This window comes from Drosophila biarmipes, chromosome X (genome assembly GCF_025231255.1).
Source record: "Drosophila biarmipes strain raj3 chromosome X, RU_DBia_V1.1, whole genome shotgun sequence".
Lineage (NCBI taxonomy): Eukaryota > Metazoa > Arthropoda > Insecta > Diptera > Drosophilidae > Drosophila > Drosophila biarmipes.
Genome location: NC_066611.1, coordinates 5,833,495 through 5,853,061, shown reverse-complemented (window position 1 = coordinate 5,853,061; position 19,567 = coordinate 5,833,495). Strand labels below are relative to the sequence as shown.

The 19,567-nt window shown below is 40.8% G+C and overlaps 1 protein-coding gene across 1 annotated transcript; it reads left to right on the top strand.

Annotated features, from left to right (window-relative positions):
* Positions 1–257: 257 nt before the first annotated feature.
* On the top strand, positions 258–1,934 carry LOC108024453 (sialidase-like). Its single transcript, XM_017094371.3, has 2 exons — positions 258–470; positions 525–1,934. Exons 1-2 carry the CDS (start codon positions 329–331, stop codon positions 1,853–1,855), a joined length of 1,473 nt encoding a protein of 490 aa, XP_016949860.3. The 5' UTR covers positions 258–328; the 3' UTR covers positions 1,856–1,934.
* Positions 1,935–19,567: the final 17,633 nt, after the last annotated feature.

Below are 19,567 nucleotides of genomic sequence, written 5' to 3'. Positions count from 1 at the left end.
AAAAACTAGATAACACACAAGCCTTTTTTTGTGAACCGGAGACTGTACCTACTGGGAATTTCCACTTTTGCTATTACTTAAACCGTATTCTTCAAGAAACCCAATATACATAAAAACGACTTGAAATTACTTAAAATACGGTTTGATTTCCATATGTTCCAACACTTTTTCAACATATCTACTAAAAAAAAGATTTTTATCCCTATCTCCATGAAAATACCACGAATCCAGAGTTCCCAACCAACCCTGAAATGATTTTACTTAATTAGGTGGGCCTAAGCAAACTGACAAGACATATCAAAGCACTTGAAAATTATTCCCAATAACGATGGCGAAGAAAACGAACTACAAGCTGAGCGAGCGCAACTTGGACATCCGTGCGGACAAGGCGTTCGTGGACGGTCTGCTGAAGGACCTTAGCTTGGACGCTGGCCCACAGGCTCGCGGCGTTCTCCTGGACCTGACTTACAGTGAGTAAAAGGCACAGAAAGTAGGGGCAAAGACTTAGTGAGTGACTTCCTTAGCCTTGGCAAGGGACAAGCTGGTGGAGGCCCACCGCTTCACCAAGATGGCGAGCCGCACCAACGTGAGTGCCGAGGATCTGAAGATGACGGGGCTGGAGAAGGACCGTCAGCAGAGTCAGAGCGAGGACCCGAGCAAGCGTCCCACGCAGCCCCTGGCCAAGCCCACCAGCCAGAATGCTGGCCTGTCCCTGCCGCGTTTGGGCGGGGGAGCAGTGCTGCCCACCTCGCGCAACTATCAGGTGGGCGTGAAGGCCGTTCTGAAGGACAACAACACTCAGGGGGCCAAGCCGAAGCAGAGGATCGGTGTGCCGGCTAAGCCGGTGGCTCCTGCTGCCAGTCCTTTGGTGAAGGCCGTTCTGAAGGACAATGGCACTCAAGGAGCCAAACCGAAGCAGCGGATCGTAAAGCCAGCGCAGCCGGGGACTCCTTCTGCCAGTCCTTCAGTGAAGGGCATTTTGATGGACAAAGGCAATCAAGGGGCCAAACCGATGCAGGGGATCGGTATGCCGGCCAAGGTGGTGGTACCTGCTGACGCTCCCTCTACTACCGGAGCTTCCGTGGAGAACACTCAAGGCGCCAAACCGAAGCGTAGGACCGGAAAGCCGGCCAAGTCGGTGGAATCAGGTGTCATTTCTTCCACTTTCGCTGCTTCCGTGGAGAACATTCCGAAAGACAATAGCACCCAACTGGCTAAGCCAAAGCGTAGGATCGGAAAGTCGGCTAAGGCGGTGGAGCCTACTGACACTCCTTCCACGTCTGCTGCTCCCAAGAAGGACATTCAAGGGGCCAAGCCGAAGCGTAAGACTGGGAAGACGGCTAAATCGGTGGCATTTGCCGACCCTCCTTCCAGTTTCTCGGCTGTCACTCCTTACACTTCCGCTGCTTCCAGATCTTCCGCGAAGGACATTCAAGGGGCCAAGCCGAAGCGCAGGATCGGAAAGCAGGCTAAGTCGGTGACACCTGCTAATACTCCCAACCCTTCCAGTTCCGCTGCTTCCGTGAAGGACAATCCGAAGGAAAAGAGCACCCAAGGGGCCAAACCCAAGCGCAAGATCGGAAAGCAGGCTAAGTCGGTGGTACCTGACACTTCTTCCGCTTCCATTGCTTTTACCCCATCCACTTTCGCTGCTGGCAGTCCTTCCAGGCCTTCCACTTCCGCTGCCGCCTTTCCCTCCACTCCTTCCATTTCCGCTGCTGCTGCCTTTCCTTCCACTCCTTCTATTTCCGCTGCTGCCTTTCTTTCCACTCCTTGCACTCCCGTTGGCCGTCCTCCAATAAGCACTCCGCGGGTCTGCAAAACGCCACGCATCAGAATTATCCATAAGAAGTAGGCTATGAATGATATCACCTTATTATACGCCTAATGATACTTTCCCGATTTAATAAACATCTCAAGCTATTTGTTAGCTAATCCAAGATCGGTTTTCTCAACTTTCTCTTGGTTGGAAAAGTGCTTAGCCCAACGATTTGGGTTTCGAGTAGGTTAGTTAAGGAACACTAGGTGGAATAAACAAGTTTAAAGAATCTTTTATAAAAAAGCATTAAACGGGTGAACTAAGTTAGGGACTTCGAAGACACTGTCCCCAACTCCTCGCGAGTCGCATCTGCATATCAGCTGCGTGCACCACTCCAGGCCAGGATATATATCTCCCCCACTCCTTGCCAGCATATCGGATGCTGGATGCGAGTGCGTGTGCTCGGGTTAAAGCTAAATGGCCCGTGGAACACGGCAGACGATGGATGGATTGGGTTGCGTTGGGTTCGGCGTTCTCAGTTCTCGGATGGGTTCGCATCCTCTAATGCAATTGATGTTCGGCGGAAAAATGGGGGAGTGACTGAGGCATTGAGGCGGCAACCTAATAAAAGGAACGAAAACAACTTGTTTTCCAATTTTACAATTTAACAAGTTGCCATTAGACGACGTCGCCTGGCGCAAGTCGTTAGTCCTTGGCGCTTGGCGCTTGGTCCTTCGTCCCCAGTCCTCAGTGCTCCACCACCACCACGCAATCCTTTCGCCTGAGCCGCCAAAACCAAACCATCATCAACAACAACGAGGGCGAAAGAATCCCAAAGAAAATCGACTGCTATTGGATTCCAGGCTCCCAGGCTCAAAGGCTTACCGGAACAGAGAAATAAAATAAAATCAAGCCAAAAGGCAGCAGAAACACAACCAGAACGCCGAATAAAGAACCCCAAACAGAAAAAAAAGCTCCAGAGCCCGAACATTTTTCTCGGGCAGAGCGTACAAATTTTTCGAATTGTTCGCTGGAGACTAATAAAATCAACGACGTGGAACTTCAAGCCGTTCCCATGGACCAGCCCCGAAAAAGCGGGGGGACTGGGCTGAAGCCAGAGACAATGAGTCGTCGTTGGCGGGCACCGGCGACGTCTCACATGCAGCACCCACAGCCGGAACAAGTCACCAGGATATGGCCCACTTGCCGACCCAAATATACCCAGTAATGACAGTTCTAAATCATTTACAAAAGTACTGAAATTAAGAAAAATATCAGCACTATTTTAAAAAAATATTTGTAACAAAAATAAAATAAACTTTAAAATTTATTTTTCCCTACCTCCTTTTATAACTATTCAGTTATTGACCAAAAATATAAAATATAATTTGTATTTAAATATAATAAAACTGTAATATTTTAAACTTTACTATAAAGTACTATATAAAGGTGAAGTTAAAAATATTACAGTATTATTATATTTAAAACAGTTAAGTTAAAAATATTACAATATTACAAACAATACAAATACAAATGGGTATCAAAAATGTAAAACAGTAGAGTAATTGTTTAAAAATGTGTTCATACGAAATGTATAATAAAACAGTAAAAAATTAAAAAAGTAAAGGAACTATTATTAATTAAATGTTAAAATAGATATAACTTATAAAGGTTATGTTAGAGATATCACAGTATTATTTTCTTGTAGTACAAACAAGTTAAAGTAAAAAAAATTGTTTAGGAACAAATTAAATCAAATAAAATAAATATAAAATGTATTTATTTTTCTTTTAGCAATTGTATTAAAGTAGGGATTAGTCTCCAAAATAAAAACATATTTATTAAGGAAAATCCAGTTTAAAGATCAACCTAATTACCCCCTGTGCACTCCGAACACCAGGTATCAGGAGGACCAATCCCAGGACCATCGGCAGACGGGACGACCAGGAGCAGGACCAAGACCCGGACCAAGACCCGGGCCAAGAACGAGGGCCAGAAGAGTCCGTGAGCCAGCCAAAAGTTATTAAACAGTTAAGCGGCGTCGCACGTCGTCGCGTTTTGGTCGGCCAAGTCTGAGATTTACCAGCAAACCCACACACATCCCTATACCTATCCGGCCCATACATATAGTACAAATATATATGTATCTGGTTAAGGAGATCCACGTACCCAGGGCGGAAGAGTTAGGTCCTGGTCCGGGGCCTTTGTTTGTTGCCAGGTCGAAGACGCAGCCAACGTTGTCTAATTTATATTTAGCAAACGATGCCAGGAGAGCGAGCAGCGCTCAGTGGTTAGGGGCTTTAAAAGATTGGGGGTCTGGGGACCCAAAAAAAAAAAGCCAGGGGTCTGGGGGACCACTGGGCTTGTAGGCCTTAATCAGCCGGTCGCCATTAATAAATCAGAGTCATTAAAAATGCAGCTGCCAGTGAATGGTAAAAAGGCCAGCGAGCAAAGTAATAGAAAAAGGCACGAGGCGTTCGAGCAAAATAGCCGATTTAAAAATACTCTTTAAAGACTCTTTAAAAGCTAAAACGGTTATTGAGGTGTAGCATTGTTTCCAAATTTATATATATATTATTTTTTTTTATTTTTATCAATTCCATTTCATTTTACATTTTGCATAGGTTTAAATAAATAAAATAAAATTTAATGGAACAATCAATACTTGACCCTTATATTTAAAACAGATTCTTAAATATTTATTACAAATATTTCATAGTTGTTACCTACTGTAAATAGTTAACAATTACAATAAATATTTATTGAAAATATCAAATATTAAATTGGTAAAGAATATAATCAAAATATATTACAATTTTTAAACTATATTATGCCAAAAAGTTAAAAATTTAACGACATAAAATACCTTCCATTTAAAAACATAGATAGCCAGAGTGGAGGTAAAATACAAATTGGAAATCGAATGAAAGGACGACGGTCGCCTTAAGCTGTGGCCAGATTTCTTGGTAGCTGAAAGGCGTTCGCATCCGCATCCGCGGATCCGCGTATCCGCGGGATGCGCAGGACTCGTTCATTAAGCAGCCAGAGAGAATCACACAAAGGGACACTTTACAGCCGAATGAATCTAATTAAAATGTAATTATAAATGTAACCGTTAAGCGGAAGTATCCGCGGGATACCAGCCGGCCAAGGAGCCAAGGATATCTGGATCTCAATCCAAATCTGGGACCGAAAAAATAAAAAACGCGAATAATGAGAACGAAAATAAAAAATTAAAAGCGACAAGCAGCAAACCCCTTAATCATGACGCCCTAGCGCCCTCGATTTATGCCGAGACATTTTCCCTCCCCTTTTTTTTATACTTTTCCTATACATATATATTTATCGTGTTTTCTTTTATTTTTTCTTGATTTTTCTTAAAGCTATCTTCCAGATAAATTGATGGTCGAAAAGGCTTTAAGCGAGACGATGGTATGCAAACGAAGGGACACAGGATGGGACACAATTTGCTTTTGGCTTGTGTGCAATAAAACTAAACTTAATGAAATTTAAAACCATTCGAGACGCACACACGTCTTGGCTAAAAGTTTGGCAACAAATACCAGCAAGGCAGCCAGCCGAACCAGCTGGGCAGGAATCCTTACAGCCATGGGAGTCCCTTCTTAAGTCTTCGCTCCGTCTTGCAATTTCTGGGTGGCCCGAAAACGTTTGACCTCCTGCACACCCGACGATGCCCGACTATCCTGGATGTCCTGTCCTGGCCTGGCCTGGCCTGGCCTGTCCTGTCCTGGCTGTTTCTGTTTCTGTTGTCCTAAGCCGGCTCTAAGTGCGTGTCCTGGTCATGTAATCGCATTTCAATTTAAAGTCATTCATTCAGATGCTAGCCAAACAACAGGCGTCGGCCAAAACGGCCAAGAAGCACTCGCACACACATGTCTCGGGTAAGAAAATTGAAAATTCCTGGCCGCCCTGAAGATGGCCAAAGTCGGAAAGTCAGTCGGTAACTATCGGGACTAAGTCAAGTTCTTGCGGAGTTTTCAAAGTATTTATGGAGGTGAACTAGGCAAGAGTTAGATCTATATATAGAGCGCATACTGCAAGGCTAGATAGGAGTTTTTGGGGAACCCTTATTAAAGTTGTTTATCCTTAAACCAAGATTAAAACAAATGTTTTTTAACTCCCTCTGAATTTCTAAAAAAAAAATTGACTTATCGATACATGGACTTATCGAAATAAAAAAGTTTTTAGATCGTTAAATATGACAAATGTAATAAAAGTGTTGCAAATGCATATAACTTTATTTTTATTTTCGTGAAAAACATGTATTTACATAAGTATTAAATTTCTAAATAGTTATGCTTTTCCGTTTTAGACGATAATTGTTTATCGATAACATCCCATCTCTAGCTGAACACGCACAAACAAGCACACTCTGCACACTCGTTTGCATGTGCTTCTATTTGTGTGTGTAGAAATAGTTTGACACTTGCAATGCACATAAATTTTGGACACTGTCACTGCTGCTGACCGACCTCTTGACCCCCCAAACCACCCATAAGCACCCCCCACCTGAAAAGGCACCCCTTTTTGGGGAAACCCACATTCTCCGCCCACCTATTTTTCCACTTATTCTTTGGGGCGAAGTGCAGCAAAGTCGTAAAGCGCTTTTAAGCACACAAATTAACCACAGAACATGGCAGAGCACCACCCACTGGACCACCTTAAAAAACCCCACCACCCGCTCGATTTGCAACCACCCACCCCCCACGTTCGTACATTTTTCGGGGGCATCCATTCTGTTTGTCTATTTCGTTGTTTATTTGTTTTTGTGTGCACTCAAGGATTTCTAAGAACTTTAACTTGCCAAAATGTGCACACACGCATGTGTGCGAGAGAGTCCTTGGACGAGTGTGCCAGGGAGTGTGTGTGTGCTTTTGGGTGGACCCAAGATTCATTTGCACTGCCCCTGACTTGAAACTTCACATTGCGCAGTGACCATTAACGAATTTTCAACTATGTACATTCCGCCCACCACTACGTCCCTGCCACGCCCCCTTTCTGGTAACTGTCCAGGACACGAAAGGACACGCATGACTGACCACGGGATGAAGTGGGTGGTGGTGCTGAGACCAGGATTTTCCATCCTTAGCCTTCCTTGGCTTTGTGCTAAGATCGTTCGAGGAAATTAATATTCCACTTCTGGCACTTACTTACGCTCCGTAAACACTTGAGCACCCAAAAGCGGTAGAACCAACCAAATTATACATATATATATTAAATATATATTTTTATATATCTATAGCTGCATAATCACTTCATTAGCGAGGGGCAAAACCAGAAATGTGGAGAGCGAAATGTAAAAAAAAGAGCGCGCAAAGAAGGCAAGTAAATTACGCGTTTCCCACAGCGGCGCCACATCAAAGTGACCAATCTCCTGGAGCACCCATCCCCAAAAAGCCCCTCCTCCGCCGGCGACTGTGGTGCATTCCCCAAAGAACTCGACCATCTCACAATTAGACGCACAAAGTCAAACGTCAACAAATTATAGCCACATGGGCGGACAGCCCAAAAACCCTCCCCCCTTTTTATTTTTGACGGGCTGTGGGGGTGAGACTTTCGCAAATTAACAAACAACCATCAAGTGAAAAGGAAAAGCTGGCCAAAGGAAAGGCCCCGGCAAAGAAAATATGCGGATTTCACATTAAAAAATAAATATACACTGCGCATAATTAATATAATTGAAGATATATTAAGAGCAACTAAAACATTTACCAAAGTTAGGAAAAGTCAACTCTTAAGAACACAAACCTTTCTATGAAACTCTAAATAAAATAAAGTATTAATATATAATAATGAAAAAACTTCAAAAGAAAACTCAGCATTCATTAAGACTTTAAAAAATAGGAATTTAATGCAAATTTTATGGTTGAAAAAATATTGAGATCAGCAAAAAATATGTATTAAAATTATTTAAAAAAAAGACATAAATATCAGATGTATAATACTCAAAAACCTTAAAACATTTCCAAAACAAGAAAAAATAAACTTTCAAAAATATAAAAAATATGAATATAATATTCATAAATATTATTCAAATTAAATTACTACAAAAAAATTAAAAATTTATTCCGAATATATTCTGAAGAACAAAAAATGCATTAATAAATTATAAATTATTTTTTCAACTAAATCAACCATTTCTGCCTTTTTAAAAAACGAACAATAATCTTTATAACTTATTTAAGCCTGTTGTTGTTATAAATTTTAAATAATTTTTCTCAGTGCTTAGAGAAAGTGGAGAAATGCCAGGGGGGCGGAGATAGAGGGACTGACACAAGACATGGGCACTGATTTGCATTAATGAACGCCTGAGTGATTCCACCGCTTTTTGGGTCTCCGGTCCAGCAGCTGTCGACCGAGGGCCTTAATTAATTAAGTTCACATGACCAGAGGCAGGTGGGTTTGGACGGGTGGCTCGTGCAGAGTTGGGGCTTCCTCGCCATTTTTTTCACCCGTGATCGAAGTGCAGCCGATCGATGAAGGCCTTCATTTGTCCCTCATTACACGCAAATTACTTTGTTTTATTTCACTTTTCCCTTAACCACCCGAATGGCAATTTGGAGTCATCAAAAAAGAACTAGCAATAAAAAAGAGGAAAAGGTTTGTCTTTGGGGGGCGGGGAGTTGTAGAGGAAAAGGCGACCCGGCAAACCGAATGGCAACTAAATCAGTCCGGAGTCGAAAGACCCGGAGAGCAACCCCCGGCAAGCGTTATCCGGCGCTGACCAAATGCCGGACACGGCAACAGTTCTTTTTCGGGGCACCAAAAAATAGAAACGGACCTTCGGCTTGGCTTTTTATTATGCCCAGAAATCACATTAAAAGGCAAACTCAAATATTTTAATCAGATTTTCGCAAAAAGAACAAACACACCCACTGCCCATATATGCATTTAAAAAAGTTGCTTTGGCTTCTGTGTGTTCGGGGGCATTTTAATTTCGTTACCTTTTGAAATTTGCTCAAGTAACTATTTAAATTTAAAACTAAATACCCTTTACTTTTAATACAAAGAAATAAAAACAAAGTATTTAATTTTCAATGGCTCTTCAGACAATTTCTTGATTTATCTTTCGAATATATTGAAAAGGGGTATCCCTGTGTCGACAGAACTACATTTTCGAATCCTTTCTTTTTGAGCACAATGTGTGTTAATGTGCGTCAACCTCATGCATCGTTCATTGTCCTTCGTTTTGGGATGGATGATGTTGTTGAGACCAAAAGCCGAAAGCCGTCGAAAGGAAATGGCCACAGCTGTTCCATTCATGATTCGCTCGTTGTCTAGTTTTGCCCCTTTTTCACTAGAGAATATTCCCCCCCACCATCTCCACCAGTCCAGATGTCCGAAATAAGTAGCAAAAAATACCTCCCAGAAACCCTTACTCCCGACTCCATCCCTTAAACAAACGAGATGACAGTCACTTTAAAGCATAAGTTGCGGTTCCAGCGATTACTAAAAAATATCTTTAATCAAAGGATTGCCTAAAATACATTTTTAATCATGTTTATTTCTGAAAAAGATATTTTTTCGTTTTAAAAATCGAATCTTTAAAGAAAATATTCATAGAAGCTTCTAAGAAAAATACATCAAGCTACCTGGAAAATGTTATTTTAGTTTTTCTCTCTGCATTACTCACCCCTCACCACACATTTTTGACCAACAAACCCCGGCTCTTAGTTGGCCACAGACTTTGGGCTAGATTGATATTTACTTTGTTGTAGCATACTTTTTTGGGCCAGCCCCAAAACCGGACAATGTGTGTCTGTGTGCGGGGGGTGCTATTCCACCCCATCCCCACATCCTCCCCCTCCTTCTCCCCTGAGCCTACTTTAGTGTAAAAAAGTAGAGGGGGGGAGGCAATGCTGGCGGCGAAATGAAAATCATGCCAGAGCAAATTCTCCAGCGACATTTTCAACAAATTGACACAATTTTCAAGATGCTTAAACGTGAAAATTGCCAGGAACTCCGGGACCAGGGGCCGAATATAAATATATATGTATATATATTTTTTAGAACTTGGGGTATTTTTGGCATTTCTGTGCAGGGGCAGAGGGCGCGGCAAGTGTCGGCAAACTTAATGACGCTACACGACACTTGGCGCCTTTGTTTTCACGCGCCCCAAAAGGCACTAAAGTGCCATTTTAGGCAGCTCAAGTGGCGACCCATCCAGAATTCAGCAGCCAGCGCTCGAAGCACTTCAAAGTTGCAGTCGGCGACAAATTAGAATGTAGAATGTACACTTCAATAAATATTTTTGGGCGAAATCTGAGATGAATGAATATTTTGCATACATATTTTTTGTTTTAAAGTTTGGCTCTGATCCGTTTTCTCAATGTCACGTTAAAGTTCTAGTTTGTTATGGTTAAAAGGTAGCGCGAAGCATTTGCTTTCCCATGTTGAAGTTAATTTTAGTTATATGGAGTCTGCTATTTAACTAGAACATTTCTTTCGGTTAAGTGTTTTCAATTGACGTATTATTACTTTGACGCAAGGTTAAAAGTTGACGTAACATTGAGAAAGCAGCCGTTAGATACTTTTGCTTATACAATAGAAGTATTTTTAGTTCCACAAAAATTACGTTTAAATAATTTATAATGAATAATAATTCATTTTATTACATTTTTTTATACAAAAATATTTTTATAAGGTCTCACAAATTTAAATATTTATTGCTGGTTAAATTCGTGTCATTTTTTCTTAGTGCCGAAAGGACATTCTGCCCCCAATGTCCCCCACTTTTTTTCGACTGCAATCGCCCAGGGGGCGTGGCAGCTGTAGAGCAAACACTTGAGAACGAGCGCATCCCTAAACGATGCCAACGCCCTTCGTCCAGTGTTAATGCTGTTCCCATGACGGCCGTCGATTAGGTGGCGCTCTGTTCCATTCCCAAGCCCCCCTTAGCACGCCCATGGAACGCCCCCACACGCAAACCCCGCAAAGGCTAAAAACTCGCGGCTCTGGAGCAATTGAAGCGATCAAAGGGCATAAATTTATGCAAATTATTTTCACGCCTTTTTAGATATGCGATTTTTTTCCCTTCCATTTTTCCACCGGGCACGTTTCACTTGTTTTTATGCAGAGCAGTGGGCCATTGTGTGTGCTCATCGCAGGAATTAGCTGGATATGTAAAGTCGAGATTGGGAGTCGGGAACAGATGGAGATTAGCGGGCACTAAGCGGGGTAGCAAACGGCTATGGACCCACTGAGTGGGTGGGAACGAATAACAGTTCAACAAGTACGAAACGATAAGGTTCTGATTAAGATAGAGCCACATATCTAATTTATAAGCAGGAAAATATTTAAGACCTCTGGTTGATCGAATATTTTTTGTCCATATGGGCCGACTTCTCAATGTCAAGTTAAGGTTCCGGTTAGTTAGTAAATTATTTGAAAGTTAGTTAGTAAAATTATTTGGAAACACAGATTCGATTTCTCAATGTGATGTTAACTTAACGATGTCTCATTCTTTCACTATCTCAAGGTCATGTTAAGAAATCTAGTTAGTTATAAATTAAATTATTTGGAAAGACAAATTTGATTTCTCAATGTAATATTAATTTTACGAATGAGTGAGCGAACTTTTTGTTGTCAGTTTCGTTTTGTTAACCGGCAGGTTTAACTGGAACATTGACCTTTAGTTAAGAAATTTCAGTCAAATTAACGAGAGACCAACATTTTACCTTAACAGAAACTTAACTCGAGGACACAAGTTAACATGACATTGAAAAATCGGACCTAAGTAATCTGGAATCCTTTTTTTTTTTTTTTTTTTTTTTTTTTTTTTTTTTTTTTTTGTTAGTACGACATATAAATATTTAATACGTTGATCAACCAACTTAATGGTTATTAAACGTTGAGTTTAACAGTAAATAAACAAGGAAACAATTAACATGAATACAAAACAGATTGGTGATTAACAATATTTATAACAATTAGTCAAGCAATCCTATTAAAAGAATTAAAAATCTTTTTATTCAAAAATATTTAACATACTCGTTTTATTTAAAGAAAATAGCCCCCCATTTGGAACGCCTACCCCGCCTAATACCAACGATTTTCCCAGGGAAAAAATGCCAGATTATGCCGGCTCGCAGCCGTGAAATACCGCGATTTCTGGACCAGATGCTCGCGTCACCTGAGTCACGGACCAAAAAAGCTTGGCCAATTAGCCAAATTGTTTTTATGGCCAAAAACCAAAAAACGTAACTGAAACCGAAGCTGCTGCGGATGGGGGAGTGAGGGATGAGCACCGCTGAATGGGCTTAGGGATGAGGGCAGATGATTCCTGATAGTCGTGAAGTCGACCGCCTGCAATTTCCCGGAAAACCAGCTGCACCCACATCAAGTGGGTCGAACCACCCGGCCAACGTACCTCATTTCAAGGCGCAAACGTGTGAGAATTTTGCGTAATTGAGTTTCAACTTCAAAGTCCGCTAACCGCATGCACTCGTCGGGAAATGGAAATGGCCATGGAAATGGAAATGGGCCCTAACCGAGCTGATTTGCATATGCGGTCCCACCTTTTGTAGCTGGTTTTCTTTTTTTTATTTTTATTTTGTAGCCCCCAACACAGGAAAGGTCAACACGCTGTTGGCCAGGGACCGTGTTTTTGGGATCCTGGGGATCCTGGGCATATTTGAGCTGTCAACACCTCCCCCGGAAAGGGCAAAAAAGTAACCCAAGCTCCGTGGTGGGGGCCGAGTGTGTGCCAAGTGAGTCAAATTAGTGCGCCGGCATTCCCATCCAATCTCGAGCCAATCCAGTTCGGTTCGCTTCAGTTAGGATTAGCTTAGCTCAGCGAGAGTTCGGGCCATGGATAAACACTTAATTTATCAAAAACTTGAGCTTGTTATGCTAATGGAAGTAGCAGACAGCTGAAGGGTTGGATAGTTGACTCGGAATTCGCAATGTTGGTACAGGAAAGGCGCACAAGTTGAGCTATTTATTTAAAAATAAACCAAGAAAAAAAGAAATAGCATATAATAATGTTTTTTTTTATAAAAAATTGAATTTTTTAATATTTATAAATATTTATATTTTTTAACATGGGCTGTTATATGCCCAAGTCTTCATACACATATTAGAAGGCTTTCATTCTCATTCATTTGAAAACCCTATTAACGACTCCGCTACGGTTAAATAAAATTATCTATAATATTGTTGTTCATTAAAGATTTTTAATCCACTTTTAAATTTAATAAATCTATCATTCCAATTGTGTGTTCATGAACTGATTCCTACCGGTCTACCGCCAAATATTTGAATGCTTTTATTAGCTCACTTCTTAGCTGGCTTATTTTCAACTCACAGCTGCGGAAAACTATTGCTGGCTAGATGTTATAACCCTAACCCGCTCCCAAAACTCGTAACTCCCTACCCCCTCCGCACATAGTTCGCTTTTCTGGTGTGTTTTGTCTGGCGGGCAAAGTCATAACTTCACTTATCAACATTAGCTGTTGCCAGGGGCGTGGGGAAGGGGTTGCGTGGGCTCCTTTCCGAGAAGGGGAGTGGGGTTTTGTGGGGGTCAGGGGCAACGCTTGAGATATTCATACATTTTAATACGCTGTTTATATTTTATGAAGGCAAATGAATGCACAAGGAAATGAACGAACTGGGTGTGCTGTGCGAGTGTGTGTGGGTAGCCAAAAAATTCAACACCAAATGGCTGAGTGAGTGTGTGTGAGTTGGCCCAAACGCAGACGAGGGCAAAATCTTGGTATAACCGAGCAACCTCGCTTCGAGCTATAGACGAGTTTACAGTTATCAAGGGAAAATTATCATCTGCCATGAATCTCGATAAAATTCATATTCATATGCGAGCCAAAGGGGGAGGGGGCTGGCAAGATGGGCGGTGGGTGGTGGGTGGTGGGACAGTGTCCGGGGCCGCATTGTATCTAACTGGTAGCTAACCACACACACAGGCACACAAGCACACATTCATTACGTCGCCTGCGTCCCAAAATGGGATAGCTCCCCGAATAAACAGTCAGCGTCAAGTAATTAAAACTTAATTTTATTAAAAGAAAAATTCTATATGGATTGGTCAACGTAGTAAAAAAAATCTAAAGTGTCTAAAAGTATGCAAATAAAAACCAGTACTCTTTAAATTATAATGTAGCATACTTTTAGGCAGATTTAGACGTGATTTGAAACCTTCAGATATATATAATAGATAATCACGTGAAATTTAATATTTAAGTGTGATCTATAAAAGGTTGTCTAACAATCGGATATCAAGAAATGAATATTACAAATTTTTCCAGCACCAATCGTTTAAAAATTATGTAAATATTATAAAAACCGATGTCAAATCAAATCAAATCTGCTACAAATATCACCACTATATTTGTGACCACAACTGTTGCCCCGCGTGTGTGTGAGGGTCACAGGAAGCCCAGGGACGACGGGCCAGACACGTTTGCCAGCAAAAGCAACAACAGCTACAGCAACAAGAGCAACAGAAAAAGGCAACAACAAAGCAACAATTGCTTGTGATATGGAAAACGGGCTCACAACTAATTTTTGGAAACAAATGACTCTCGTCCTCTCGAAAGCCGAAAACACCCCAACCCCAAGCCCACTACCCATCCAAACGAACCCTAAAATGTTCTCCATTTTTCCCTCAGCACATTAAAGCCGCCTTAAAGTGGTTTTCTCGTGGAAATTGACTTTCAAATTTGTAACTTCATTCAATCTTTTGATAATCTCTGGGATAAGTGATTGGCAGTAACCAATTATTATGACAACGATACAAAAAGGAGTTGAGGAAAATAAGAAGAATTTGTACTATACTCTTTCATAAAGAGACTTTCTTTATGTGAAAGTACTTAGAAATGGATAATATAAACGGGATATACTAAAAAATAATTATATTTATATAAATTTATTTAAGAAGAGTATTTCATGTATATTTGACCTAAGTTAATTAACTTCATTAATATGTTGCTATTTAAAAAGCTTAGGAAATATCTATAGCCCAGATTTTTGCTAGCATACCTCCAACAAGTAGGAACATCTACCGTCAATGGAGTATTTTATTAAAGTAGGTTTACTACCGGTGAAAAAAATAATGAAAAAGTCTTCGCTAATGGTGGGATCAACTTTGTGTGCCCATTTCTGCTCAAAGGATGGCCAGGTAATTAAGTAATTCCAGGATGCCCCGAAACGTTCGTTCGGCGCACTTAAATATTTACATTTATATCTGCAGTTCGCAAGATAAAAGTGCGCGTGCTGCCCAGAAAAAGGCCAACCTCCTTTAGATTTTCCACCTGTCGAGGGGGTGGTGGGTGGTCTTAGGGGGCGGCGGTGGCCTCAAGTGAACAGCGAGTTCATTAGCTGGCAAAGGGTTTAATTACCTACTCTGTTCATTTAGCGCCACTTGGCTAACGCGCTGTTGAGCAATGCAAACCGAAAACCGAGTCAAACAACCTCGACTGGGCGGTGGGTGGTGGGCGGTCGAGTGGGCGGACCACCTGAGCTGCTGCAGCCGGGAAAATGCGTCGTTTTCCTGTTTCTTTTTTTTCTATCTTCATCTCTCTTTAGCAAACACAACTTTTCCATGTACACAGTTAATTAAAAAAAAAGAAAATAGGAAGAAAAAAAATCGTAAAGGAAGCAGCTCAAAAAGCAGCAGCCTCAGCTGGAAATGGAGTGCCTGCTTGAGTTCGCTTTTCCCGCTTTCCCACCGCCGCTCCCAATTCACAATTAATGTGAGAGATACACGACAAAGTGCGCTGCACTGGCAAAAAATAGTGATTAATTAGTAGAACATATTGAAAAAATATATATATAAATGTATACAGAAATATTATTTTTTTTTAAATATACTTACAAAAAAAGAAAATTCAGTTCTTGAACTAATTTAATAATAATTTATTGTGAATATTCAACTTTTTTAACAATATAAATACCAGTTATTTATATTTAACTTATCAAATGCAATGTAAATAAGAATAAAATATAGGTAAAATGTTTAAAAGTCACTTTAAAGATTCATTCCTTTTAACACTACCTGAATTTTTAAGTTATTGATTAAATTTATTTCAGGAAGTCTAATCAATTAATAGAAGATAGGAACAGGTAAATAGATAGATAAGATGTTATCTTTTTAAATAAAACCCATTTAGTAATTCAAAATCAAGCAAGTTTCATGAGGCCTTCAGCGAGATAGATGGTTTTCTCTCAGTGCACTGCGTCAACAGGGAGCCCAGGAAACGGTAAATCGAGGAAGCTGGCAAACTGCGAACATGAAAGAAATTAGCAGCGTGACCGAAACTCCACTCTCTGACCCAAAAAAACCCAAAAAGCCAGGCCCAGAATCCCAGAATGCCAGAATCCCGCCCCGAAAACCACTTGAAGGCGTACTTATTACACCTGAGCTGCAGCTAAGTATGTTTACAAGATGTTCCGGCTGGGTAGCGGAAACTCCGAACTTGACTCGACTTCCGGCCGCCGCCGAGCCGGGCGTTTATTTTTTAATAAATTTACAAAAACAGGATGGAGGCTGGCGGGGCTGTAACCCAGTTTGGTCTACTTATAAATCCTTTAACTGTCGCCCGGCGCCCCGCTATTCTCTTGTTTTCTCCTCTTGTTTTTGTTTTCTTTTTTTTTTGCACCAGTCGAAGCAAATAAATTTTACCCAAGGGGGTAATCGACAAAATATATTCGATAAGAAATTTGTATTACCGAAGACATGGCACAGCACACACAGCACACACAAGATGATGTAATCATCGATGGAGAGGCTGGGCATTAGGGTTCGGGGAGTTGGGAGCTGGGAGTTGGTAGTGTCCCACCTCGAGGCACTGATTGCCACTCCTCAGCCGGCACTTGCCATCCATCCAATATCCAATGGGCCACCTGCTGTTCCGTGCTGTTGTCACTCGGTGAATTGCTTCGGAGACCTCCAACGTGACTAACGGGCGCCACAAAGGTGTCGTCTGGCGGATTCGGGGATTCCGTGTAGGTATAGGCTTACATTTCGGTTCGGGATTTGGTCCTTCGAGCCGGATTTCAGACGGCATCCAGTGACAGGGGCAGCACCATGCACCGATTGCTTTTTAATCGATTCCATTTACAAATAAATTGCTTCGGCTGGAAGATTTATCTATTGCCAAGTGCAGTGCGTCGACAGGCGATATATGGCATAGGGGTAGTTGAGAACTTAGGAACTCTTTATATCGGAAGTTTCCATTGCTAGTTGGTGGCTGGTACAGCCTTTAGTACTAAATAGTCGCATAATCTTGAATGATTAAAATAAAATTGGTTTATGGAGTTTATACAAGCATTAAGTTTACTTTTGAAATGGTATAGGGATGGTAAATAACTTACGAACTCTGCATATAACAAGGTTCTACTTTTACTTGGTGGTTTCTTGAAGCTGTGCTTATAGGTCATAAAATTTTGAACGAGCTAATTTACATTTTTTATCTAATTTATAAAAAATTCAAATTTATTTAAATTATTTAAAGTAAACAGTAAAAAGATATTGGTTAGGTAGGTTTGTTTACACATAGAATTTCTTAATTGGTGGACCATTACCGCAAGCCACCTTCGGCAAATCCCATCTTTAAGCAGTGTTTTTTCTTAAATTCAGTGCTAACATTGTACCCTCATTAGGAGGGCCGTTTGATGGGTGCTTGGCTAAGTACTTCTCCTAAATCCGCGGCTAATGACGAGAGATCCACCTGCCTGCTTTATGGCGCATCGGACGTCATAAAATCCGCAGACAATGCAAACGCGGCTTAATGAACTTTCGCGGCCCGTTGGTTGGGGCATTAAATTCAGTAGGAAGAATAGAAACTGGCCGGGGGATTTCCTTTCATTTTTACGACTATGCAACATGTGCCTGAGATTGGGCTAAAATAAATGAAACGGAGTGGAGTGAAGGGCGACTTGGAGTGAGTGCCTCATTGATTTGGCTCCGTTTTTCTCATTTTTTTTTTTTTTGGTCACCGACGTTGCCTACTTGGGGGCTCATTTCGCCGGAAAACTGGGGAGTGGGTAATGGAGCCGAGCCGGCGTAGATGGGGTGCACGCACTTAGCTCTGATGATGGCGCGGCCGGAGAAAATAACAATAATAATTCGAAAATTATGAAAGCTATAAACGCATAAATTTTCTGACGAGGCGCAACCATCGCCATTATATACGACATTTTAATAATTTTCCACACGCCGCCGTCTCGCCGAAGTTTTGGAAGCTGTGATTGGGAAAGGGAAAAACATCACATATACACTGGGGAAAAGCTATGGTGAATTATTCAAATGTCGAAAATGTAATATTTCATCTAGCTCCAGGCAATTTCTGACGATAGTTTGAAAAAGGTGACCCAAAATATAATAAATAATAAATTTAACGTTCGACTTAAAATATCTAAACTAAACAAGTTTCTAAATTGAATCTTTTAGAAAACTCTTTATAAATTTCTGTTTAACGTTGATACATTTTTTAACTTTACTTAACAAAGTGACAGAATGGTGACCCAAAATTTTACTTCTTGAGCCTTTAACCTGACCAATTGAAGTCTGATTCAAAGTGCTTTATCTTTATGAGTTTGTAAATTGATTCTTTGAGAATGTCTAATGAAATAATTCTGTTCTTGTATCTTTTTTTTCAGTGCACACACGGTGAAGACGCAGACAGACACAGATATAGACATAGCCATAAAATGCCTACGAGGAGAGCGCGCAAGCAACACTATATAAAAATTCATAATGCAAACATAAATTTTCATTTGAATATTTCGCTGTCTCCTTCTTCTTGGCGAAAATCCCCTTTTCGCCAACGGAGTCCTTGCTCCTTTTGCGTTTCCAATATGCGGCGGGCGAGGAATAAATGGGCGCCGCTGCATTAGGCTGACGGTAAAAGGATGGCAAGGATGGCAAGGATATCAAGGATACCGCCTACCCCGCAAACGGTGGCAATCATATTTTTGGTGTTGTAAACATTTTCCAGTCGACATCATATGAATTATGGGGGTCGTACCGCTTTTATAATCGTGCGCAAATCGCGCAAGGAGCAGAAAAACAAAAAAAAATCCAAAATGATGTACATGCACCGCCCAAACCCCGCTGTGTGTAAATGTGTAAACTGCAAATGCCCGAAATATGTTTGCATTCCGCGGTTTGACAAGTTAATGCGAATCTCTGGCTGCGCGGGGTGAAGCCAGAGCTCCGGGAGAAACGTGTGCGGATGCGGACGGCGAGCCCAATCGATAGCACGTCCACGAATAGTTCAAGGAAATTCACTGGGGAACAGGAAGCCCCACTTGATCCCACTTTAAGGGAAGACCTTTTCTGGGGAATATATATAGAACAAGTAGTTTATAGAGAAACAGGACGAGGACTAAAGGATTTTAGGTGCTCCGTAAAATAGCTTGAGCTCAGTGGTTAAAATGAAAATATGTAAATTATGGTATTCAAAATATTAATTGACTTTAAAGATTTTTAAAAATATAGAAGAGAGAATAATAATTTTATAGAAAAAGTCAGTGCTAATAATATAAACAGAATACATATTAAATCCTTGACAGAGTTTAAGTATTTTTAAAATATTAAATATTTTTAAAATCATAGCTAAGATAGTTTTTAAGTAATATGTTTAAGTTCTGGATTCCGGATTATTGTTTAATCGGATTATAGTTTTTGCATAAAAAAGTATTATATATTTTAAATTCTAGATTGTAATTGAACTAATATTTAAATATTGAATATTTTCTAGACCGTAATTGGGGTAATAAGTATCAATTCTAGATTCTGGAATAGTATACAACTATTTAAAATGCATTTCA